The 25,625-nt window shown below is 42.9% G+C and overlaps 1 protein-coding gene across 1 annotated transcript in view; it reads left to right on the top strand.

The window, feature by feature from the left end:
* LOC143860605 (protein HOMOLOG OF MAMMALIAN LYST-INTERACTING PROTEIN 5-like) overlaps positions 1 to 25,625 on the top strand; it is a 35,120-nt gene that overhangs the window by 5,683 nt on the left and 3,812 nt on the right. Inside the window, exons 3-5 of the mRNA XM_077371330.1 lie at positions 24,752 to 24,861; positions 24,984 to 25,059; positions 25,287 to 25,427. Of these exons, the coding sequence (XP_077227445.1) occupies positions 24,752 to 24,861; positions 24,984 to 25,059; positions 25,287 to 25,427 (327 nt within the window). The remainder of the gene's footprint in view (positions 1 to 24,751; positions 24,862 to 24,983; positions 25,060 to 25,286; positions 25,428 to 25,625) is intronic.

The following is a 25,625-nucleotide window of genomic DNA, read 5'->3' as shown; positions in this document are numbered from 1 at the left end:
CTCAGCCCTAAAAAAGCACGACCTAATATTGCCGCTGAGGTCTGCGTCCAAGGAATCTCGGGGAATTGTGGAACCACTATTGGGGCTCTCACTAGCCTCTTCCATCCGGATATCTCCTCGTTTAGAACCTTCGTGTAAGGCTTTTTCTTCTTCCTCCATAGCTTTTTTGAATTGTGGTTATTCATAGACCGGTTCACAGCACTCTTCTAACTATTTCTTTCCAGTAAGCTCGTTAATCTCCTTCTCCTTTCCTTTGACGTCCTCCTGAAGTTTCTTCCATTGAAGTTTCAGATATTCAAGGGCCACATCCCCTTAAGCCGACTCCCGGTGCTTCCTCTTTCATTTGTGTCCCACTTTCTTGAAGGTTTGCTTTTCTCCAATACCCAGATCCTCCTCCCGGGCAGCTTTCCCTTTTCCTTTTTATCTCTAGGGGCTCCCCGTCCTCTGAAAAGGAGGGATCCCGAGACGAATCATAATTTTCTAGCATTGCAAGGAGGTTGGAGATGAACCTTTTCTTTTTCTTTTCACGTGATTCCAAATGTCTTACTACACCCTTCTTTTTATAAAAAGAACTGACCCTACTGACTAGTAGCAACGAGGGGTTGTAATAATTATCCACAACCCCATAAGAACCGTGCATGTTAGAAATGTTTTTCCTATGAAATCCTTTCGTATTCTGCCTTGGAAACTATTTTCCAGCCGGATGACGCTTAACAAAAGATCTCTATTTCATTTCACAAAGCGTCTTATTATATTTCACATTTACATGATCGAGGTTTTTGACGTCCATTACAGCCTTTGAGACAAGGGCTGGGTTACTATCATTCCTTTGATTCTTTTTAAAGTCCCCTCTTACTTGGTTATCCGTTCCTGATCCGCGCATTTAATTCCTTTGGTTTATCCAAATCACCTAGCCGGCCTACTTCTCTGCTATCTTTTGGAGGCCTTAGCATGTCAGCCAATGATGTTTCAGTCTGATTAAACCCCAATTCAAATTTGAATTCAGAATTTTCCACGGTTAATTTCCTTTCTTCTGAGCTAGAACTGATTTTGCTTTGCTCGCCTCGCCGGAGACTACCATATCATCTTATATCAATATACCGGAATGCGACTTTTCCCCTACCTTAGGTTCGGATATAACTCCCAGAAGGGACTTACCATTAATGCTCATTCCACCATTAATAGATTCTTCATCCACCGTGATCATAACACCTATTAAGGAACTTCTATTCTCAAGCTTCAAACTAATAAATGGGCTTAAATGTTTCTAATATGAGGTGAGAACTTTAGCTGAAGCAAAAGCCTTACAATGATCATGATTCCCTGACAGTTTAACTTGAAGAACTTGGCCAAAAACCCTACCCAACGCTTCAACTGTTGAGGAAGTCCAAGCATGAAATGGAATACCATCGAACCTTATCTTGATAGTCTTGGCACCTGTATGAAATGCCGGATTCCATGTATGTAAAGAAGTGCTGTAGCTCTCCAAAAACTCCCTCCTCGTTGTAGGACCCAGCTTGCTTGGTTCTCCTATTCAAACCTGAATAAAATCTTTAGAGGACTGATTACAAAAGGTTTTGGGAGTTGAGGGATGTTCTATGATTTTTGGGCCCATTCCCAGACCTTCTCAATAGGATTCATCTTCATAGAAGAGTGGCAGAGTTTATGGCTGGCTGCCAACCTGACGCCAACCCTCCTTTATCCTAGCTTGGGCACATCCAACGTAGGCCTTTGGATGCTCCAGTGAGAAGAAGTGACTCGTGCAAGTTGATGGAGTAAAAAGAGGTAGGGGCCGACTGAAAATAACTTGGGTAGAAACAGTGAGGAAAGACTTGATGCCTAGTGTCACGGACCTTTGGTTTGGGATTGAGGTCCGTGCGGCACTTGCGTTGCCTCACAACAAGCAAGTAAGCCTAACAAAGTTATGAGGATCAAACCTACAAAACAAACACAAATGGAGTGCTAAGTTTCCAAACACACACAAAGCAATAGGGCACACGCGTAGGCAAAATGTTAAGCTTTATTGATGATTCTAGAACAAGTTACAATAGGATCATGCCAAAAGGTCTACAACTCCTAAGGGTCCCCGATCACCCGTTGACTAGAATGGAATCCCTGCTAGGATATGCACTAGCAATGCACCACTCAATGGCCAACCAAGATCTCAGGGTAAAGAGCTTTAGCTACCAACCCCCTTAACCACCAGTGGCGACCAAAGGTGCTATAAACAACGCATTTCCAAGACGCAACGAGACGAGACGAGATGGATTTTAATACCAACTACGTCCTCACTACAAAATGTACATAGGCATGAGCCTTACATATTACATTGATAGACCAAGTCACGGGCCATAGGCCATGCGAACAGCGCTGGACGAAATGGCCACGTGACACTCCCCCACCCAATCATGTCGACGCCCTCGTCGACATTGCGTCCGTGTAGGTACGTATTTCATCTTCAGTGAGGTGGAGCTTTTCCCTTGGTTCCCAGCTAGCTTCTGAGTCTGGTAGGCCTTTCCACTTGATGAGGTATTCTAGTGTCGGTCTTCGAGAAGTTCCTCGCGGCTTGGTGCGTTCAGCCATGATACCCTCAACTTCAGGTGTGAAGGAAGTTGCGTGTGGTTCCTCTCGAATTGATGTGTTTCTGGTGTCGTCTTCCTTATCGGCTCGATAGGGCTTCAAACAACTGGCATGAAAGACAGGATGGATTCTGAGCCATGAAGGGAGTTGGACCCGGAAGGAGACGTTACCAACACGCTCAATGATGGGAAGGGGTCCTTCATATTTTCGAACCAAGCCTTTATGCACTTTGTGGGTAAACTTGAGCTGGCTAGAGTTCAATTTGACTAACACCAAGTCACCAACTTTGAAGTCATCTGGTCTTCTATCCTGATCTGCCCACCTCTTCATCCTCCTTGAAGCTTTCTCCAGATACGCTCTGGCGATGTCTACATTTGTGTGCCACTCTTTTGTCATATGATAAGCAGGGGGGCTATTGCCGATATAACCAGCAGCGATGGAATGGGGGGTGGAAGGTTGCCGGCCAGTCGCTAGCTCGAAGGGGCTTTGATTAGATGCAGAGCTCTTTTGTAAGTTGTAGCAAAACTGCGCTACATCGAGCAGGTGAACCCAATTTCGTTGGTTGGCGCTAACAAAGTGCCTCAAGTATTCTTCAAGTAGGGCATTGATCCTTTCTGTCTGTCCGTCAGCTTGGGGGTGTAGGCTCGAGGAGAAGTTCAACTTTGTGCCCAACAACTTAAACAATTCGGTCCACAAGCGGCCAGTGAATCTTGGGTCCCTGTCACTGACAATATTCTGAGGAAGGCCCCAATACTTCACAACATGGCGGAAGAATAGTCTAGCTGCCTCTTCTGCACTGCAATATAATGGCGCTGGTATGAAGGTTGCATACTTTGAAAACCTGTCCACGACCACTATGATAGAGCCAAACTCCCCAACTTTGGGTAAGCTCACAATAAAGTCTAGGGAGATACTCTCCCAAGGTCCCTTCGGCACTGGCAACGGGTCTAAGAGGCCCAGGGGCTTGTCCCTTTCCACCTTATCTTGCTGGCAAGTGAGGCACGTCCGAACATACTCTTCCACATCGTCGCTCATTCAGGGCCAGTAGTAATTACGTTCAACCAGGGCGAGAGTGCGATGAATCCCAGGGTGCCCTGCCCACAGAGTATCATGGCACTCTCTCAAAAGCTCCTTCCTTAGGTCACCTGATCGCGGAATGTATATTCGACACCGCTTGGTCAGTAGGAGACCATTTTGGGTCCAAAACCGTCGTGATTTCCCTGCCTTCACAAGCTGCATGATAGTTTGGGCGAATGGATCTTTCTCAAGCCCTTCACGAATACGGTCTTGAAGGTTGCTCTTTATTTGACACATGGAGGCGTTTTCATCCAATTTCAAGGTGGCCAACTCAGCCTTTCGACTGAGTGCGTCGGCTACTTGGTTCGATCGGCCCGGCTTGTATTCTAGAACCATGTCAAATTCTGCAAGGAAATCTTGCCATCGAGCTTGTTTTGGTGACAACTTTCTCTGGGTTTGGAAATAGCTTGTTGCTACATTATCGGTCTTGACAACAAACTTGGAGCCAAGAAGGTAATGTCTCCAAACTCGCAAGCAGTGTACTATTGCGGTCATCTCCTTTTCTTGCACGGTGTACCTTCGTTCAGTGTCATTGAGTTTGCGGCTCTCATAAGCAATCGGGTGCCCTTCTTGCATAAGCACACCGCCAATAGCATAGTCTGAGGCATCAGTCTGAACTTCAAATGGCAATGAATGGTTTGGCAGCTGTAGCACTGGCTCCACCATAACAACATCCTTGAGATTCTGAAAGGCAGTATTACATTTTTCGGACCATAACCACGGGCGATCTTTCTTCAATAAGTCTGTCAAAGGAGCCGCTCGATTTGAGTATCCTGATATGAACCGCCGATAGTAGTTAACAAGCCCGATTTAATTCAAAAAAAAAAAAAGTAGTTAACAAGCCCGAGGAATGACCGGAGTTCTCCCACCTTGGTTGGAATTTGCCATTCTTGGATGGCACGAACCTTCTCATTGTCCATGCGAATTTCTCCTCCACCCACTTCGTGACCCAAGAACATAATACGCTCCTGAGCAAATGAGCACTTCTCTAGCTTCACATAGAGTTGGTTATTTCTGAGTACCCCAAGGACCTTCTTTAAATGATCGCCGTGTTCTTCGAGAGTGTTGCTCTATACCACAATGTCATCGAGGTAGACCACTACAAACTTATCTAGAAACTCATGAAACAACCCATTCATCAAAGTACAAAAGGTTGCAGGGGCATTAGTAAGGCCAAATGGCATCACCAAGAATTCAAATGCACCATACCTTGTTACGCAGGTTGTCTTGGCCTCATCTCCTTCTGCAATTCGCACTTGGTAATAGCCGGATCGCAAATCCAGCTTGGAGAAGTATCTGGCTCCTCCCAGTTGGTCAAACAAGTCAGCAATTAGGGGGATAGGATACTTATTCTTCACAGTCAGCTTGTTGAGGGCCCTGTAGTCAATACACAATCGTAGACTCCCATCATGCTTCTTTTGGAATAGAACTGGGGCACCAAAGGGGGCCTTTGAAGGCCTAAGAAATCCTGCTTCTAGTAGCTCATTATGTTGCCTCCTAAGCTCTGCTAACTCTGGAGGGGCCATTCTGTAGGGGGCACGGGCTGGGGGTATGCTGCTAGGCTCTAGCTCGATTTTATGGTCCACTGCCCTCCTTGGCGGCAGCTTCTTGGGTAGCTTCTCAGGCATGACGTCTTTAAATTCTTCTATAACATCTTTGATGCTCGGGGGAATGATGATCTCCCCCACCAGTGCCTCTCCCATCTTTAAGGTTGCCACAAAGGTGGGTTCCCCTTTCTTTAAACCCTTCTTCAGTTGAAGGGCCGTCAAGTGTTCGACGTCCTTCCTCTCTTGTCTACTGGCAGGAATCATACAAGGTGCTTCTTCTCCAAACATACATAAGGAGTTTAAGTAGGGCATTGGAACTGCTTTGGCCTGGTTCAAGAATTCTATCCCCAAGATGACACAAAAATCATCTAAGGGTACTGCCATGAGATTGGTTGTTCCAGACCATTCCCCAATCTTGATTGGTACACTCCTTGCTTTCCCAGTGACGGGGCGGGCCTCTGAGTTTACTGCCTTCATTTTCCAGTCATCTTTTTCGAGCTTCAACGCCAAACGTTTTGCCTCTTGTTCCGAGACAAAGTTGTGTGTAGCACCTGTATCGATCATGGCCCGTGTCATCTTTCCATTGATGCATGCTTCACAATATACATCAAGCCTTTGGATGGGACTCCCTTAGAAAGAATTTTCTTGGCACCTTGTCCCTTGATAGCACTGCACAGGCTTAGAGCTGTCATCTTGGGTTCCTCCTCATCTTCTTCCTCTTCGTTCTGAGCATGGGGTGAGGAAGTTGAAGCTAGCAAAGCATTGACAGACCCCTTCTTTGGGCAAAACCGAGTGTAGTGTGGACCGGTGCATATGAAGCATGGCCTCTGTGACGCAGGAGTTGGTGCCTCATTATATTGTCTGGACCCTTCTCTAGGATAGGTTCTCCTATCACCCCCTGAACCCTGGATTCTTCCTTTTGTGCTACTAAAAGACCGATTAGAGGTATTCATGTTGCTGGGAGGCCTGTTGAAGTTGCTAGATGGCTTGTTGTTGAAGTCTTTCTTCCTGTTTGTTGCGTCATCCCCCACATGATCAAACAACTTTTCTGCTTCGCTCATTGCCGTAGCAAGGTTCTGAACTCCTCTTCTTCGGAGCTCTGTCTGGGACCAAGGCTTTAGTCCCTCCATGAATTGAAATAGCTTGTCCTCCTCTGACATGCTCTTTATATCAAGCATGAGAGCCGAAAATTTCTTCACATATTCTCGAATCGACCCGGTTTGTTGAAGGCGCCGTAGGTTCTTTCGGGCAATGAACTCCACATTCTCAGGCATGAATTGTGCCTTAAGTTCTCGCTTCATGTCTTCCCAACTGTCAATAATACATCGTCCCGCTTTAATCTCTTCATAACGGGTTCGCCACCACAATTTGGCATCATCACTGAGGTACATGCTGGCCGTAGTGACTTTGGCCTCCTCATCAAGATGTGTTGCACGAAAGAATTGTTCCATATCGAACAAGAAGTTCTGTAACTCCTTAGCATCACGGGCACCGGTGTAGCATCGTGGCTCAGGCACTCGTACCCTGCTACCCTGTCCATCATTGTGACCACCTATGCCATTACCGATGGTCCTCATGAGTAAATTCACCTGGCCAGTGAGGGTCTCAACTTGCTTTCGAAGATCCTCCATTGCGGCCTGATTCAATAACTCAGCAAGAGCATGGACTCGCTCTTCCACCTCTTCTATCATGCCCTTGGTCTCCACACCAAGGCCTTCTGTCAACTCGGCAAGATTAAACTGTTGTTGCTCTACCGCTGTCACCCTTTCCTCAACACCAGCAATCCGTTCTCTTGTACCTCGCACCGGTATTGGTTCTTGATCATCACGGACCTGACTAGACTCCGGAGGGAGTATTTGGGTAGCATTCTTCTTCGCCATTTCTGAATGTAGGTAGGAACTTCGGCTCTGATACCAACTGTCACGGACCTTTGGTTTGGGATTGAGGTCCGTGCGGCACTTGCGTTGCCTCACAACAAGCAAGTAAGCCTAACAAAGTTATGAGGATCAAACCTACAAAACAAACACAAATGGAGTGCTAAGTTTCCAAACACACACAAAGCAATAGGGCACACGCGTAGGCAAAATGTTAAGCTTTATTGATGATTCTAGAACAAGTTACAATAGGATCATGCCAAAAGGTCTACAACTCCTAAGGGTCCCCGATCACCCGTTGACTAGAATGGAATCCCTGCTAGGATATGCACTAGCAATGCACCACTCAATGGCCAACCAAGATCTCAGGGTAAAGAGCTTTAGCTACCAACCCCCTTAACCACCAGTGGCGACCAAAGGTGCTATAAACAACGCATTTCCAAGACGCAACGAGACGAGACGAGATGGATTTTAATACCAACTACGTCCTCACTACAAAATGTACATAGGCATGAGCCTTACATATTACATTGATAGACCAAGTCACGGGCCATAGGCCATGCGAACAGCGCTGGACGAAATGGCCACGTGACACTAGGAACGTAACAAAGAACATGACTTTGGATAGGAGAGAATGGAAGAAAATGATCCATGTAGCTGAACCCAACTAGTGTCAGGATTAGACTTAGTCAATTTGAGCCGGGTAGATTCTTTCACCTTCTTCATGAAAATTTTCTAAATGATTCATTAGCCGACCCCAACTAGTTTGGGACAAAGGCTTAGTTGAGTTGAGTTAAGTCCCGACCTCCTCGAGCTTCCATTTAGAAGCTTTCATACAGCCCACTAGGCACATTCTGAGAACTGTTTTCCTATCCTCTATCTCTTTGCCAGAGAGTCTAATTTCCGGAAAACGGCCACTAATTCCAGATTTAAGGGCAATCTCCTCCCTACCACTAGTCAAGGGCTTTTGAGGGCTCTCTACGCCAGCTCCACCTTTATCCAGCAAGCATTTTCTGCAACAACTAAGCCTTCCAAAATTATAGTATCCGCAGTCCTTACATTTCTAGTCGCCTACAAGAGGCTTATCTGAAATAATATTTAATCTTGCTCCCGCACCCCATCGACCTGATTCTCCCCTTTCTCCTGGGAGGGTTCTCCTGTCACGAAGTGGCCTCTCCTCCTCATTTCCTGACCCATAAGCAAGTACTTGAGCGCTTCTCGGTGAGGAACAAGGAGAGGAATTTATACTCTTCTCATTTCCGAGTAAGATTAGGTTTTTCCTACAACAATCTCTTTGAATCTCCATGGCTTGAAGAACATCAAAAATAGAGTAACCACCTTCTATAAGATCAGGTAGACATCTTTCAAGCTCTCAATCCTATAACCACATTTACAGAGCCCCCATCCAATGTCACTACCTAGACAAATCACCCCCGGGGATCTCTCGCGTCGGTGACTGAAAAAATCTCGGATCGTCATATTGTCTTGATCCCATCGGTCTTGATCTCGGTCATTTTTGTTTAGGGTTTTTTCACAGGCCCAACATCCATCTCTTATTCATTTGGGGTCTCCATTTAAAAAAAAACAGGATCTCCGACCAATCAAAGTGGATCTTCACAGGTGTATATGGGCCAATCTCAAGAGCCGATAAGAGGTTGTTGTGGCAAGAACTTGACGAGATCAGGATGAAATGGGCCTTTCCTTGGTGCATAGGGGGTGATTTCAATGTCACTAGGTTGGTGGAGGAAAGAGCAGGTTGCAGCAGGACGACTCAATGCTTGGATGCTTTCGCCAATTTCATAAGTAGACATGAGCTAGTGGACTTTTCGCTTAACGGGGCTTAATTCACTTGTGTGAGAAATGAGAGTCGGTGTCGAATATATAGATTTCTTATTTGACCCCGATGGTTGGCTTGATTCCCAGAAGTATACTAGAAGGCGCTGCCTAATACGATATCTAGGTCACATCCCCCTTTTAATCAACCACAGGCCACAGTCTGAGGGTCATATCCCATTCCGTTTTTGAGTTAGTGTGCCTTCAGTCTCCCAAGATGGAGGAGAGATTTGGGGGGTGGTGGAGCGAGGCCTCAGTTTCAGGTCCGATAGATGTAAGAATAAGAAAAAAGCTATGCTATATAAAAAGAAAGTTGGAGGAGTGGAATCAAAAGTCCAAGCATGCACAAAGAAAAAGAGGTTTCCCGACCGTAACTAGGAAATTGCTAGGGCAGATGAAGGTGGTCTCTCGCTAGTCGAGAGGAGGTGGGGGAGATGGGTTCCTTGAAAGAGTAATTCAACCGCTTGGTGCGCTTGGTGCTTCAGGAGGAAATCCTTTGGAGACAGAGATCTAGAGCCCTATGGCTTAAGGCGGGAGATAAGAAAACCACATACTTTCACGGAATAACAAGTCCTAGGAGGCGGGTTGATCGTATAAACTCATTGATGATTTGATGGGATACTTAGGAGGAAAATGAAATTATCGTCAAGGAGATAATGGATTTTTACTTGAGGTTATATTCATCATACCATGTAACCTGGCTAAAACCGGAAGGGGTTCCTTTTGACAAGCTTGGGGAGAGAGAGACAGAGTGCTTCTAAAAAAACCTTTTGAAGAGGAAGAGGTGAGATCGAGTCTCTTTGCTCTAGGTTGAGACAAAGCTCATGGGCCTAATGGATGTGGCATCGCTTTCTTCCAAAACTGTTGGGATTTTGTGAAAGATGATGTTCAATTCTTTTCGGAATTCTATGAAGGCTTGGAGTTAGCCAGAGTAATGAGAGCCACATTCATAGTACTTAACCCCAAGGTAAAGGGTGCAGTGAGCCTTGGGATTTTCGTGCTATCAGTTTAGTTGGATGCCTATACAAAGTCTTGGTAAAACTTTTGGCGGAGGGATTAAAGGTGTTGCCCAAGGAAGCAGGAATCTCTACTCATAATGGGGAATCGTGATTCTCTGAAACACGATTCGGAAACGGGAATCTTATTGATTCCCCAATTTTTGGGAATCCCATTTTGGAAACGTTGGAAGCGTGATTCTCATTCTATGAGAAACGCGTATCCCACTCTATGGGAAGCGCGTTTCCTATCTACCCTCGTTGCCTCTTGCTGATCCTCTTCTCTTCTTGGTGGTCCTCCTCTCTTCCTCTTCTTATTATTTACATGTAAAGTCATTTAAGTAAATGTCCATTTACTTTAGATTTACATGGAAATAAGGGAATAAACCCCATTTGAATTTATTAAAAATAGTTTCACGACCCAAATCTAAAAGGATAAAAAGTCAACTTTCTAGTTCTAGTACAAAATTCGAAAAAACAGGTCGGGTCAAAATCTTAGGTTCCAAACGATAGGGTATTTTTCCAATTTTAAAAATTCATAATTTGTTTTTTTGGTAGGTAAGTTGGGAGCCGACCCTAACTAGTTTGAGACAAGGCATAGTTGAGTTGAGTTGAGGTAGGTAAGCTAGGATCGAACCCCTGACCTCAGGTTGAAAATTTTCAACCTGAGTTCAGGGGTTCAAACATTTTTAAATCTCGAAAGTCAGGTAAAAAAATCTCATAATTTGGTTTCTAAAATTTTTCATCTTTGTCACGCACTGGTCAACACAGGCATTTCAGCTGATAGTGTTTTTTCTTTGAGTAAATGTTGGATCTTTTAACAAAAAGTGTTTTTTTTAATATTTGCTTCATATAATTATTTATTATATTTTTTTTGAAAAGCGATAATTTCATTAATATTTGGAATGCAATCGGGACCAGAGATCCAGCCTGCTTGTACAAATATTAGATATCTCAGACAGGACCAGTAGATTACAAAAACCTTCTTACAGGAGAAAGGATACATGTATCCTTCTCATGAACGAAGTGCACATTAAAGAGATTAAATAAGTTCCAAACCCTCTCGTTCCGCCCCCGCTTTAGCCATAGTGTCAGCCATTTCATTTGCTGTTCATCTTCGGTGCTCAAGTCGTGGGTTGAGCCTCGCATTAAATCCAATATTTTCGCCACAAACTCTTGTAGCCTCCAAGTGCCTTTTAAAGATTCAGAGGCCCAAGCAACCACATTTGAGGAATCGCCTTCAATGATGAACGGGCACTGGTCGTGTTCGAATGCCCATTGTATACCAAAGAGTAGAGCTCTAACCTCAGCCTCATTAGAGTCACATATTCCGCATGGCCCTGAATATGACATAACTACTGCGCCTGAAGAATTCCTAAAAACTCATCCGATCCCCGCTCTTCCAGGATTGCCCTTAGAGCTACCATCGAAGATTAATTTCATCCGTCCCGGTGGTGGGCATGACCACTTTGGTTTGGGCTTGGAGCGAATAGTTCTGTCCCAGATTATTAACCCCCAATCTCTTATAAGGTCACCCATTACATAAGGAGTCTGTTTCTTGATTTTTGTCCATGAAATCATTTCCACTTTAGCATCCGATGCTACACGGGTCACCGTTTTACTTTTTTCTTGAAAGATACGTCTATTGCGCTCTTTCCAGATGTTCCAGACTATGGGATATGGAGCTGTTGTCCAGAGGCATCTTCTCATTTCTCCAAAAGGTCCAGAGCGCCATCCAGAGAGGAGGGAGCAAATCGACTGAGGGAAGACCCAGGAAACCCCAAAAGCTGCGATCGCTTTAGTCCAAATATGATAAGCATACGGACAATGCAGTATTAGATGGTCCAGGGTCCCTTCGCTTTGGTGACAGAGGACGCTAGCCATACAAAAATGTCTTCTCTTGAGACGATCACATGTGTTTATCTTCCTGTGGATCAATGTCCATCCAAAAGCTACTACCCTTGGTGGGGCCAGTGACTTCCAAATTCGTTTTGCCGGGGACGGATGACCTTCATTTAACAAAAAGAAGAAAGACTTAGTAGAGAAGTCCCCATTTGGAGAAGGGATCCAAATTCTTTCATCCTCTTTATGTTGCGAGCAGTAGGTTCCTTCCAGGCTAAGAAGTAGTCTCTGGAATTCCTGAATTTCATCATCCTTGAGATTTCGACGCAAGCGAATATCCCAAAACCCTCTTCCACCCTATCCTTCTCTTACCAAGTAATCCGCTACAGTTGCTTCTTGATTCGAAGCAAGTCTAAAAAGCCCCGAAAATTGCAGAATTTTGATTGACCACGCCACAGGTCCAACCAAAACCTTACATTGGTACCTGTTCCAACTTTATAACGGATTGACCGATCAAAATCCTCTTTAACAGAGCAAATGGATTTCCAAGCACCTGAACCTTTACCACCCGTGGGTTTTTTGAAACTCCAATCCCCCCATTCAAACCCGTATTTTAATCCTGCCACCCCATGCCATAGAGCAGTTTTCTCTTTGCCATATCTCTAGAGCCACTTGCCAATCAAAGATTTATTGCGTAGTCTAATCTTTCCAATACCCAGGCCCCCGTTAGTCTTTGATTGTGCTACTTTGTCCCAGCTGATTAGGTGCCTTACCTTTTTCGATGTACCATCTCCGTCCCATAAAAAGTCTCTTTGTAGTCGCTCAATTCTCAGTGCCACCTTAACAGGTATCTTGTACAAGGACATGAAATATACAGGTAAATTGGAGAGGGTTGCTTTGATTAATGTAATCCTTCCCCCAAAAGAGATATATCTTTTCTTCCAAGTAGCCAATTTCCTTTCAATTCTTTCTACTACCGAATCCCATTGGGAGGCCGATGGGATGCCAAATCCTAAAGGTAGACCCAAGTAGGAGATCAGAAAGGATTCAGCTTTACACCCAATCGATCCTGCCAACCGCCGCACTTCTTGATGGTTGAGATTGATGCCCAAAAGTAGGCTTTTGCCTAAGTTGATTCTTAGACCGGATGCTACCTCAAACCACCTCAGAATTGTCATAACATTAGAAATAGCCCTGGGAGTGTATTGAAGGAAAATCAGTGTATCATCTGCAAATTGGAGATGCGTTATCTCTTCCTCCAACGATCCAACTCGAAACCCCCTATTCTGTCCCGTCCTGTTAGCCCTTGTCAACAATAAACTGAGTGCCTCCACTACCATAATGAACAAATAGGGAGCTAGTGGATCCCCCTGCCGAATCCCCCTTGATGCTTTAAAAAAGCCCTCCACTGAACCATTGATGATGACCGAGAACAAATTTTCAGAGATCAATGCTCTGACCCAACTCCTCCATGATGATCCAAAGCCCATTTTGTCTTGAATGAAATCAAGAACATCCCAATCAACATGGTCGTACGCTTTTTCTATGTCAATCTTGAAAATGAGACCTGGATGGCCACTTCTTTTTGCCGAATCAATAAGTTCATTAGCTATTAAAACACCATCAAGGATCTACCTGGAATAAAAAAGGTGTGAAATGATCTCCCCCATATAATTTTTCACTCTTCATGCTAACAATTTAGCAACTATCTTGGGAACACTGTGCAGCAAGCTGATTGGGCGGAAGTCTTTTACCTCAATAACACCCTCTTTCTTCGGGATTAGAGCAATGAAAGTCGCCTTCGCTGCTTCACTAATGATTCCCCTCTGAGCAAACTCCAGAAAGAACGCCATAATGTCCTTCTTCAAGAGCCTCCAGAAGAACTGGAAAAAAGCCATAGGATAGCCATCCAGCCCAGGGGCTTTGTCTCCCGCCATGGAAAATATGGCCTGTTCAACCTCCTCCTCTGTGAATAGCCGGTCCAGATTAAGTCTCTGATCATCCGAGATTTTCTTAAAACTGAGGCCTTCCATCTTCGGTCGCCACTCCACGGATTTTGAGTATAAGCTTGAGTAAAACTCCACTATTAAAGACTTGATAATATTGGGGTCCTCCACTACGGTATCATCCTGCTTAATGCAATTGATCAGGTTTATCCGTCTTCTTGAATTACCTATTCGGTGGAAGAATTTGGAATTCTTGTCCCCAGCCTTGAGCCATAGAACACGAGATTTCTGTCTCCATCGAATTTCTTCTCTGCGTAAGATTACCTCATTTTCGGTCAGAAGGTCCAACTGAAGTATCTGATCATCCTCTGGCAATGATCCCTCCTCCTCCTTGTTTTCTAAGGATGTCAGCCTGTTTGAAATGGTTTCTTTTCTCTGCTTCTACTCTTCATCAAAGGTTTTTTGCCACTCTCTGATCTTGAGTTTAAGTCCTTTCAATTTTTGACAAAGAACATATCCTTTCCACTCCCTGACCTGTAATTCCTCCCACCAATGCTCGACTTTTTCCGCGAATTCTGGTACTTCCAACAGGTCCAGGCTAAATCTGAAAGGGCGAGGGCCGCCAGTGAAATTTGAGAATTCCAGAACAAGCGGGTTGTGATCCGATTCCGTTCGAGGCATCGCTATCTGGGAGATTAGTGGGAAGCGCTCCTCCCATTCACGATTAAAAAGGACGCGATCAATCATTGCCATAACGAGGCGAGACTGGTTGTTAGACTAGGTAAACTTTGCTCCATTGAGGGGAATATCCAGTAATTCCTGATTCCGGATAAAGTTGGAGAAATTTCGCGTGCTAGTTGTGCTTCTAGACAATGTGTTCTTTTCCGATGGGTATCATATTGTATTGAAGTCACCTCCCAGAATCCAGGGGCCCTGCCATGATTCTCTTAGGGAATTCATCTCTTGCCGTCGGATGAGGAGTATATAATGGATATGAGGAGGACCGTAGACAATTGAGAGCATCCATTCCTCATTGCAGTCGGATGAGGAGTATATAATGGATATTAGGAACCTCCCTCCTCTGACTTCTTTGCAACAGAATCTGCCTTACTTCCAGATAACTATAATTCCCCCTGAAGTACCAACCGCGTCCTTGGCCACCCATTCTCGCTGATTTCTCCCCCAAGCCTTGGTGATTATGATATATGTAACCCCCATCAATTTAGATTCAATTATTGCCACCACATCTAACTGATTATGAACAATAAAAGCCCTCACTGCTCTAAATTTTCGGTCTTCTCTTAATCCCCTAATATTCCAGAAGCCTATCTTCATTGGGAGCGGGGACGTACTCCCAAGGCCTCAAATTATTCAGGTAGATCTCCCCCTCTGGCCTAGGATCCGTACAGGGCCCTTTTCTCCGCGGCATAGCAAGTACGATGTATGTTGCCAAACTTGGTGTTGCCAAAGATCATATCAATCAATTAGTCAGCCTTCGTCCAAGGAAGACAAATCTTAGAAATGTATTGAGTGCAGATGAGGTAGTAGATGTATGTTGCCAAGCAATGGGAGAAGGGTATTATTTGTAAGTTGGATATGGAGAAAGCTGATGACTGGGTGGAATGGGACCGCCTTCTCTATTTATTCAATAGAATGGGGTTTGGAGATAGGTGGTGTGCTTGGATTATGTCATGTGTGTCCTCTACCTTGTTCTCTATCTTTTTCAACGGGCCACCGAAAGGTTTCTTCAAATCTTCTAGAGAGTTGAGACAGGGGAATCCATTCTCACCATTCCTATTTGTGATAGTAGCAGAGACCCTCAACAGATGGATTGAGAAAAGGCCCAAGGGCTGATTGAAGGCTTTATGGTGGATCCTCCCAGGTGGATGTGTCACATATTCAATTTGCAAACAATACCTAGCTGTTTAGTGCTCCTGAGATGGATACTATACTATTTTTTTTTTGAATTATAATAAGATCGTAAGTTTGAAGGCCATTTTGAAGTATTATGAGGTGGTGATGGGTCAGAGATCTAATATGAGGAATTCAAGACTCCTTGGCATTAATATTCCAAACCACGAGATTGAGGGAGTGGCTGGACCTTTTGGTTGTTGTTAAATAGCTTCCCGTCAAAATATCCTCGGGCTTCCTATGTGCATAGGTCGGCTGAGGAAGAGGGCATGGGCCCCAATAGTGTAAAGAATAGAGAAGAGATTAGACACTTGGAAGGGGAATCTAGTCTCCGATTAAAGTGGAAGAATAACTCCGATTAAAGTGGTCTTGGCAAATTTACCATTTTATCAATTATCTATCTTCAAGTGCTCGATGAGCGTCATTAAGTGAATAAAGCATATACAAAGAAGATTCCTTTGGAGAGGATTGAACGAGAAACAAAAATTTCATTTGTTCAGTTGGAAGGAGGTATGGAGTCCCATGAAAGCCGGAGATCTTGGGATCTAGAGTCTGAAGGAAATAGACAAGGCTATGCTTGGGAAGTGGCCATGGCGGTTTAGGGAGCAGAGGGATCACCTTTGGGCTAAAGTCATTACGAGCAAATATGGGGCATTGTTAGGCCATTGGATTTCCGATGGCAATTATAGTCATAATGCCCTAACTATTTGTAGTGAAATTCTCAGACAGAAGCATAAATTTGTTGTGGGAATCCGGTTTAGGGTTTACAAGGGGATAAAATTAAGTTCTGGCATGACAATTGGTGTAATGATGTGCCCTTTGAGGTGGTTTTTCTAGCCTTATTCGTTGGGACCTCATATTAGGATGTGTTTGTGAAGGACTACTTTGAGTGGGAGGGAAATAGAATGTCTTGGAAACTTGATTTCGGGAGTAAATTTTTTGAGAGGCAAGTCGATCAGATAGTCAGATTGTTGTTAGAGATGGTTCAATCTTGCTACATCAAGAGGAATGAGGAGTCTTGTTACATCAGGAGATTGAGGAAGATAAAGGATTGGATCTGGTGCTCCTCCGGGGTCTTCAACGTCAAATCATTCTTCCGCCAACTGGCTCCTGGTCAAGCATCTTTGCGTCTTATCAGGATATGGGATGTACTGGCTCCGCCCGGGGTCCGAGCCTTTGGATGGACAAACTTCCTTGACAAAATACTCACGGTGGACCATCTGTGTAATAGGAAAATGCTAATCATTGATCATTGTGCTTTATGAGTGGGGGTAGCTGAGTTGGTTCATCATATGTTTTTGCACTGCCGGTTGGTCAGGGAGGTGTAGGGCAAAGTGATTAGTGGATTCAGTATATCATGGGTTTTCCCATCCAAGTTGGTTGATATGTTGGATAATTGGTTCTATGAACCATGGAGGAATGAAGGAAAAATTCTATGGCGGGTAGTTCTACTTGCCACCATTTGGTTACTGTGGAAAAAAATGAATGCCAAAGTGTTCAAGGGCCTTGAGAAAAGGTCTCATTTCATCTTTACCAAGGTGATAGCTTTAACAATAGCCAGGGTGAACAGGTTCTGGAATACGGGAAAAACGAAGTTGAATTTTGACCGGTGAAGCATAGGTAACCTTGGGCCAGCTGGAATGGGAGGCCTACTTAGAGATGATTAGGGGGTAACTTTACTAGCCTACTCAGGTTCCTTAGGGATGGCGGACACTAATGAGGCAAAGGTCAAAACAATTCTCCTGGTGCTGAGGCTTATTGAGACCATCTCCCTTGATCACATAATAGTCAAGGGAGATGGTCTCAATAACCCTTGTTCCTTAAGGATTATTCATCATGAGCATAAAGTTCATTCCCAAGAATGAGGCCGAGGCAAAATCTCTCTTGGCGGACCTAAAATGGTACGCTAACAATAGTCTCGGACCATTGATAATTGAAGGTGACTCTACCAATGTCGTTGGTTGGGCAAGGTGTGAAGGGTGGGCCTTGGCGAACTCATGCAATTATTGAAGAAATTCGGGACCTAGTGCGACTCATCAACCCATCCCTTCAGCATCGTAGGAGGACTGCTAATTCCAAAGCTGATGAGCTGGCAAAGGAGGTCGTCAATTTATCAGGCTTGAGAGTATTTTATACGCCTGAATCGGGCTGTTAGGGAGCACCTCCTCTGTTATTTTCTTGTTGAAATACAAGGTGACAATCCAAGAGGGGGGGTGAATTGGCTAATTAAAAATTTGGGGCTTAATTAAGTGGATCATTAAAATCAATTTACCCATTAAGCCTTAACAAGTCTAACCTTTTATCAATCAATAAATATAATGTAGGATAGGGATTAGATATGACTTTATGCTTATATACTCTAACCCTTGTTCAATGAAACATAAACACAAGTAGAGGGTAGAGATTACCAACTACCAAAGTGCAAAGAGAAGGAGATAAGAAAGCATCCACAAGGCACAAGTTTTATAGTGGTTCGGTCACTACTTGACCTACTCCACTCTTCCAAGTTTTCCTCCTTGGGATCTCCACTAAACCAATAAGATTCTTCAACGGGCGAATCTCAAAGGTGTACACCAACTTCTCCTTCAAAGGGATCACACCATTTTCACACAAAGCCTTGCGAGGACGCCTCCCTCTTACAATGATTCACCTTTCTTAACGGGCCGAATCAGAGATTATCACAAACAAATGAAGAAATAAAAATAAAAACTCTCTTTGCCTCTTAGATAGGCTGATTACAACTTTGAAAGCTCACAAACACTCCAAGGAAGATAAAATGTAAAGCCTATGGAGTATGTCTTGATAGAATGTACAAATACAAGTTCTAAGAGGTTTTAACCTTTCATATATTCAAGATAAAATTTAATCTTGCAAAAAGGTTGTTTAGAAAGGTTTTGATAGTGTATATATAGCCCACAAGGAAATATGACCGTTTGGGGGTAAAACTGTAAAATACAGGGTTGAGAAAGTCAACCTTATCAGGCTCTTAATTTAAATTTCAAAATTCATACCGGCGCGGTCGACCGGCCCTAGGGCGGTCGCCTGGCGAGAGCTACCTGTTTGAAATAAATTTTCTGCTCAAAAACACTAACGCAGTCGACCGGACCTACGGCGGTCGACCTCCAAGCCCAACTTGGATGTTTTCTGGATTTCCAGAAAACATATCTGCGGTCACCCGGCTTACCCCGGTCGGCCGGCCCGATAAATTTCGAGATGTCCTGGAGTTCCAGGTAGCATCCCGCGGTCGCCCGGCCCTGAGTAAAATTCTATTTTTAACTTTAAATTTCAGGGGCTTTGGGTTTTGGTCTTTTGGCTTAAGTCCTAGGTTTTCAAACACATTTTTTGGTGTGTGTATGGTTTCAAAAGATGTAAAAGCTTAGGTATGAAAACCATTTTAAAACCTTTTGAAAGTGCATTTAAACATAAAATCAAGAGGACTCCAAATACATTCTAAAGATAAGAACCTTGAGTCTTCTTGGAATGGCTTGACTCCATTGCACTTTCTTTGACTTCTTCGACTTGAGTGAACATCTTGAACTTTGTTTTGGCTCTTGTGACTTCCTCCAATCTTCAATGCATGTTGAGGTACATGAGGTGTCACCATGGCATGTTCAACTCCAAGCTCCTTCTTTACACTTGCTGGGGAACTTGTGGGATCTTCATGTTGAGCTCCTTGACTTGATCATCTCCAAATGGTGATGACTCCAATGTAGGTCCAAGCTCTTTGTTCTTTGCTTTCTTGATCCACAAGCCATGTGTTGTGAAGAGTTGTATAATGGCGATTATGACATGAAATTCCTGTATACAACACAACACCTCAAAGCAACACAGTCCATAAAAGCTAATCGATTTAGTTTGCTAGCATTAAAACAAGAAGGTAAGGTGAATTATTAACCCATGGGAACCCTTGGGCTTACACTTGTTTTTTGGGAACATCTTGTACCCTTTGTACTGTGTTCAACTTTTATCAATAAAAGTTACCTTTCAAAAATAAAAATAAAAGTTCATTCCCAAGAAGCCATGCAAATAAATAGTCATGCATCAAGAAAATAAGGTTTTTATAATAATGGGCAATGAATCAAAATCAAATGTCTACAATCTGAAAATGGCTTGGAACAATTTACTAGTAGGACTAAAAAGTCACTAAGCTATATAATAGGCCTCAAATGGGAAGCAAGGTAGGTAGGGGCTGGTCTAAGAGTGGGATGACAAGAAAAATGAGATCTGGGCAGTCAATGGCTGTGATGAAGTGGATCTCACCCGATGCCGCTAAAAGAATGTCCAAAAAGATTGATGGAGAATTAGATCTGACAGTTGTCACAGCAACAATATAAAAAAGAGCAACAAGGAATAGGTGGACATCTTCGAAAATCATTTGAACTACTTGAGATTGAGAAGGGGGCAGTAAGTGATGAAGCGATGTGACGGTGAACAGCGGAGGGTGAGAGAAGACAGCAGTTTTGTAATTGAGAATGAACTGCTGTTGTGGAGAAATCTGGTCAGAAAAGAAAGCGGCGAGGAGAGGTGGGGGGCCTGGAAGGTTTCAGCTGCATGTAATAGGCCGGTGGGTTGGGGGGTGGGGGTTGAGATAGGGAAGGAAAAGTGGACTGGTGTGGTCGTGGACTGCAATCCAGCCGCAAGGACTGGTTAAGGAGAAAACCGTTAGTAGGGAGAAAGGAAAAGAAGAGAAAAGGAAATGGAAAGAAGAGGAGAAATAGAAAAGACATAAGGGAAGGAAAGAAGAGCAGTTGAGAAGAGACATGAGAAGAGGGAGAAGAAGAAGAAAGAGAAAGAGAGGGAGAAGAAGGCTGTCTTTCTCCTTGACGGCTGCAGTGGTGGGTTGCCTTTGTGCTTTCACACAAGAAGTTAGGTTTTCCTCCTCCCTTGGGTGCTTCTTTATAATAGCTTAAGTGAAAAATGCGTGGGTCCCTACCTAATAGCCAATAGGATAAAAGCTCTCTTAAGTCATTTAACTTGAGTGACTTAAAAGACAAGCGGTGGGCTATGGTAAAAATATTAAAATGTGACAAATGTAACATGGTGAGGCGCGGCCCGAGTTGATGCAGACAACCCCTGCATCTTGGATGCCAAAAATTATAATAATCCCAAAATAGATACTCCCTAAAAATAGAAAGTTCTCAGAAAGAAAAGTATCCAAAAAATGGAAACTAGGCTAAATGATAAGTAGTCATGTCAGGATCACATCACGAGACCAAGAAAGACGAGGATCATAGGAGGGAATTTCGTCTTTAATTTACTAGATCATAAACCAAAATGAAATTTGGCCACTATGACCTATTCATGTTGCTGTCTTTGAGCTGATATATTACTTGTAAGAGGCTGATGCACTCCTTTCACATTTCTTTAAGAACAATATAATATTCCCTATATAAACAAAGGGAGGGAAGGAGAAGGGAGAGTCGTGGAGGTAGAGAAAAGACAGAACGACTCGCCTCTGCGATTCTTCACCTTTTACATAGCTATAACATGGCAGAGGACTCCTCATCCTCCGACAGAGAGATCACGGAAAGAGACTTTGAAAGAAAAAATAAGGTGGATACGGAAGAAGAGGCTAGAGGTGTGAGCGGAAAAAAGGCCAAGAAAAACGGGAGGAATAGGAAGATGAAAAAGGAAAGGTCACCATCAAAAGGAGAAATAGCAGAGGCTTACTCAGACCTTCAGTGGAAAAAGTTTTTGGAGGAGGCTAAGGGTAAAGAGGACGAACTAGAAGCCCTGACAGGCAAAAGAATTTCGCAACTCAACTCAACTCAACAAAGCCTTTGTCCCAAACTAGTTGGGGTCGGCTAAATGAATCCTTTAGAAAAATTTCATGAAGAAGGTGAAAGGAATCTACCCCGCTCTAATCCTGGCTCTAGTTGGGTTCTTCTATGTGGATCATTTCTTCCATTCTATCCTATCCAAGGTCATGTTCTCTGTCATGTTCCTAGTTATCAAGTCTTTCCTCACTGTTTCTACCCAAGTTGTTTTCGGCCTGCCCCTACCTCTTTTTATTCCATCAATTGGCACGAGTAGCCTCTTCTCACCAAAGCATCCAAAGGCCTACGTTGAATTTGTCCAAACCATCTTAAGGTGTGCTCTCCCATCTTCTCCTCAATTGGTGCCACTCCCACATTTTTACGAATGTCTTCATTTTTAATTCTATCTAACCTTGTGTGGTCGTACATCCATCTAAGCATTCGCATCTCTGCTACACTCATCTTATGCACATGCTGCTTCTTGGTGGCCCAACATTCTGAGTCGTACAGCATGGTTGGCCTCACAGCTGTCTTATAAAACTTTCCCTTCAACTTGGTAAGGATTTTACGGTCGCACAGAACTCCTGAGGCGAGCTTCCACTTCAACCAACCTGCTCTTATTCTATGGTTAACATCCTCTTCAATCTCTCCTTCCTTGTGTAAAATTGAACCAAGATAGCGAAAGATATCCCTCTTAGGTACCTCCTGTCCAGTCATATTGACTACATCCTCGTCGTGCCTCCTTACCCTACTCAGTCTAAAACCTGACAGGCAAAAGAAATATAACAGATATATGTGTTCCAATGCACCATCTTCCGTTCTTCAGAAAGCAGCTAGAGGAGAAAAATAAAGCTTTGGAGGAGGAATCAGAGTTGTCATCGGAGGACGAGAAGGATATGGCTGAACCTAGCAAGGTTCCTACACGAGACCCGGCTTTCTCTCGTGACTCCATGGATGCCAAACTTAGTGGGAATGTAAAGGGGTGCATGGAAAGGGCTGCTGGCAAAGAACCTGTGGAGGGGAACAAAGAGGCGTCTGTGGAGGAAGATAAGGCTTTTTCTAAGGAGTTTGAAAAGATGTCAAGGATGGAGACTGCTCTCGGTATCGGTTTTGAGGAAAACGTGGAAAAGACAATGGAAAAGCTGATGGAGATAGAGAGGCGGGATAGGGAGGGTAAGGTGAGGACTCTGGGCAGGGACTTAGAGAGCTCAAAGCTCTACAAAAATGATGAGGGGGTTCCTCATTCTGTAAAAAATTTTTGTTCTGGGATTGGGTGTAGTTTTTTGGGGACTCCTTGACACAAGTGTTGTCATAGGAAAAGTTCAAAAATTGGCAGTGTTTCTTCTTTTGGGATTCTGTAACTAAATCAAATTTTGTTGGGGTGATTACGGGGTTAGTGAGTAGTTTAGGAATTGTTATCTCTACTGCTCAGCCTCGACCCTAGTACGAGGGTTTTTGCTTTGACATGGAGTAATGGAGTCAGATATTGTGACTCAAGATGGGAAGGTGTTCTATCCAAGATTTTCGTGGAAGTTTGCAAAAGTTTGTTGGAAGCTCTTACATTTTTTTTTTTTTTTGGGTTGGATGGGGATTGTAAATGTAGATAGTTTTTGTTACTTTTTCGTTTTTCTTATCTTTTAGGGCTTTGGAGTTCTCTCCTAGGCCATCATACGATGTAATCGAGGGGGACTCTTGGTCCCTTCTTCATATATCTTCCGTATGTATTATCAATATATATTTGTCAATTTAAAAAAAACAATACCCTAACACAAAATCACCCTGTTGTAAAGAGAATATTTTATGATACAATTGGTAAATACGCAAAATATTCTTATCAAATGAATATATTTTACACAGTTATTCCCATATCCTTTTAGCAGCATTCAAAAACATCACATTAGTTCAAACCATGGTTTCAAATTTCGGTCGAAATTAGACAAAATCAATTAAGAAAGAATTTTGTGTTGTACAAAAATTCGGCTCAAACAAAATTTCGGTAATTTCGACTGAAATTTCTAGATAATATTAAAGAATAGATAAATTTCAATTTTTTTTTATTTTCCTTAAATTTCGGACTGAGATTTTAGGAAAAAATGAAAATTTGAAATTTCGGTCGAAATTTTAGACTGGATTTTCCCATTTCGATTTCAGTCTCGACTGAAACCCGAAATTTCGGATTTCGGTTGAAATTTCAAACCATGGTTCTAACAAATGGATCCATACTATTCTAGAGGTATGCCGTCTTGGACCCATTCACCATAAGAAGGTGTAGTATAGGAAGGTTACTTCATTTGATCGATACTATTTTAGAGCCATGCCATAATTTGGGCATTGTCTTGGATCCATTCACTATAAGAAGATGTACTAGAGGAAGGTACATCATTTGTAAGATAGTTCATTCACCTTTTGTGGTTAAGAAAGCTTGAACTGCTCTGGAACATTGGAGATATTTTGATCCATTCAATGAATGGATGTCATCTAAAGTCCAAGTAACTATGAAAGACTAAACATACCAGATCTTCCCTCTTCCAAAAAGAAAAATTAAGTAAATAAATAAAAGAACTTACTGCAATTGAAACACACCACATACGATTTAAAGGAGCACATGCTAGCCAAAATCACTACTTTATAAGTCATTTGGAACAAATCAGCAATCTCTCAAAATTCAAAAAACAAAAAAACAAAAACAAAAACAAAAACAAATCAGCATACTCTCATGACAACTCTGGCACTAATTTCCATCCTGGACACATTTGGTCAGCAAACACAATCTGTCTCTACTCATATATTTCAATTCATTAAAAGAGGAACTTAGTATGCTGGAACACCATTGGAAAACACAAAACTAAACCGTTTTGGTGGCTACAATCAGTCGAAAACCTTAGATTACAGTTTTACAATCCAGAAAACCCTAAATTAGGGTTTCACCAATTCGAAAAATGAAAAAATGGATGTGTGTATAAAGTAGAAGCAAGACTGGGAAAGCTAGAAAGAGGTACAGAAAAGTAAGAAGGAGAGGAACGGGAAAGAACTCATTGGGGTTGAATTCCAACCTCACAACATTCATCTCTTATATATATTTTGAAGTCTATCTAATTACATTTATCTCTTTCATATACTTTCTAATGATGGGTCCCATCCTATATAAACATAAATGTAATTCCATCACTTAAGTGATGGGTCTTTCACAATTACAAGTTCTTCATAACAGTTCGTAAATCTATAATCCCACGTTTGTATAAATTGTAGGTCCTTTGTTATGTTCTTGAGCTCTATTCTTCGTTGGTGCAGATCTGTTGTGGTTATCAATACAAGATCTTTATTTTTTATTTATTTTTGGTTCTGTACTTGTCTCCTCACTCTTGTGGATCTGTGATGATTATCTCACAGGATAAGAAGTCATTGAAGTTAGGGCCTGATGACCACCTACATGTAGAGGGATTTGCCTTAAATGTCTTTTCGAAGGCAGATAAACAAGACAGGGCTGGACGAGCTGACCTGTACAACAACTTCTATTTTATATCTTTCATTTGTTTTTAGTTGATTACTGCCGTTTCACATTTGGCAATAATTTACTCGGTAATTTTGGAAATCGGCACCTAATATTCTGGACTTGTTTCAGGAATACTGCAAAAACCTTTTATGCGGCAAGCATTTTCTCTGAGATTCTTAATCAGTTTGGTGAACTCCAGCCTGAAGTGAGTTCATAGTCTTACAGCATTGATGATTCTGGCAAGCTGTCAGAATTTTTGAGAAGAAATTTATCTAATGTTAGATAATTCTCTTGCCGTCCAAAAAAAAAATGTTAGATTATTTTCTTGTTATCTATTCTTTGTATATGATCTGCAGGATTGTTTTGATTTGATTTAACCAAGTTTATTTTTTATCTCTTTTCGACATGTTTACATGCCCTTTTCTCTGACAGATTGAGCAGAAACAGAAATATGCTGCTTGGAAAGCTGCAGATATAAGGAAAGCATTGAAGGAAGGACGGAGGCCTGAGCCAGGACCTCCTGGTGGCGATAAAGATCTGTCAATCCCCTCAGATACACCAAAAGGCACATACGTATGTTTCTGGAACTGATTTTGGGACATAACTCAAAGATATCAAACAGAAAATCTTAATTTACTTATCTATCTAATCTCTGTCTCTCTCTCTCTCTCTCTCTCTCTCTCTCTCTACACACACACACACACATATAAAGTGAAGCTACACCGCCGGCTTAAAATACAATGGGCCCACATTGTTTTGGTGATCCAAACC

Source organism: Tasmannia lanceolata, unplaced genomic scaffold (assembly GCF_043159265.1).
Source record: "Tasmannia lanceolata isolate RefF3 unplaced genomic scaffold, GAP_Taslan_0.1 ptg000037l, whole genome shotgun sequence".
NCBI classification, from domain to species: domain Eukaryota; kingdom Viridiplantae; phylum Streptophyta; class Magnoliopsida; order Canellales; family Winteraceae; genus Tasmannia; species Tasmannia lanceolata.
This window is presented reverse-complemented; position numbering and strand designations above follow the sequence as displayed.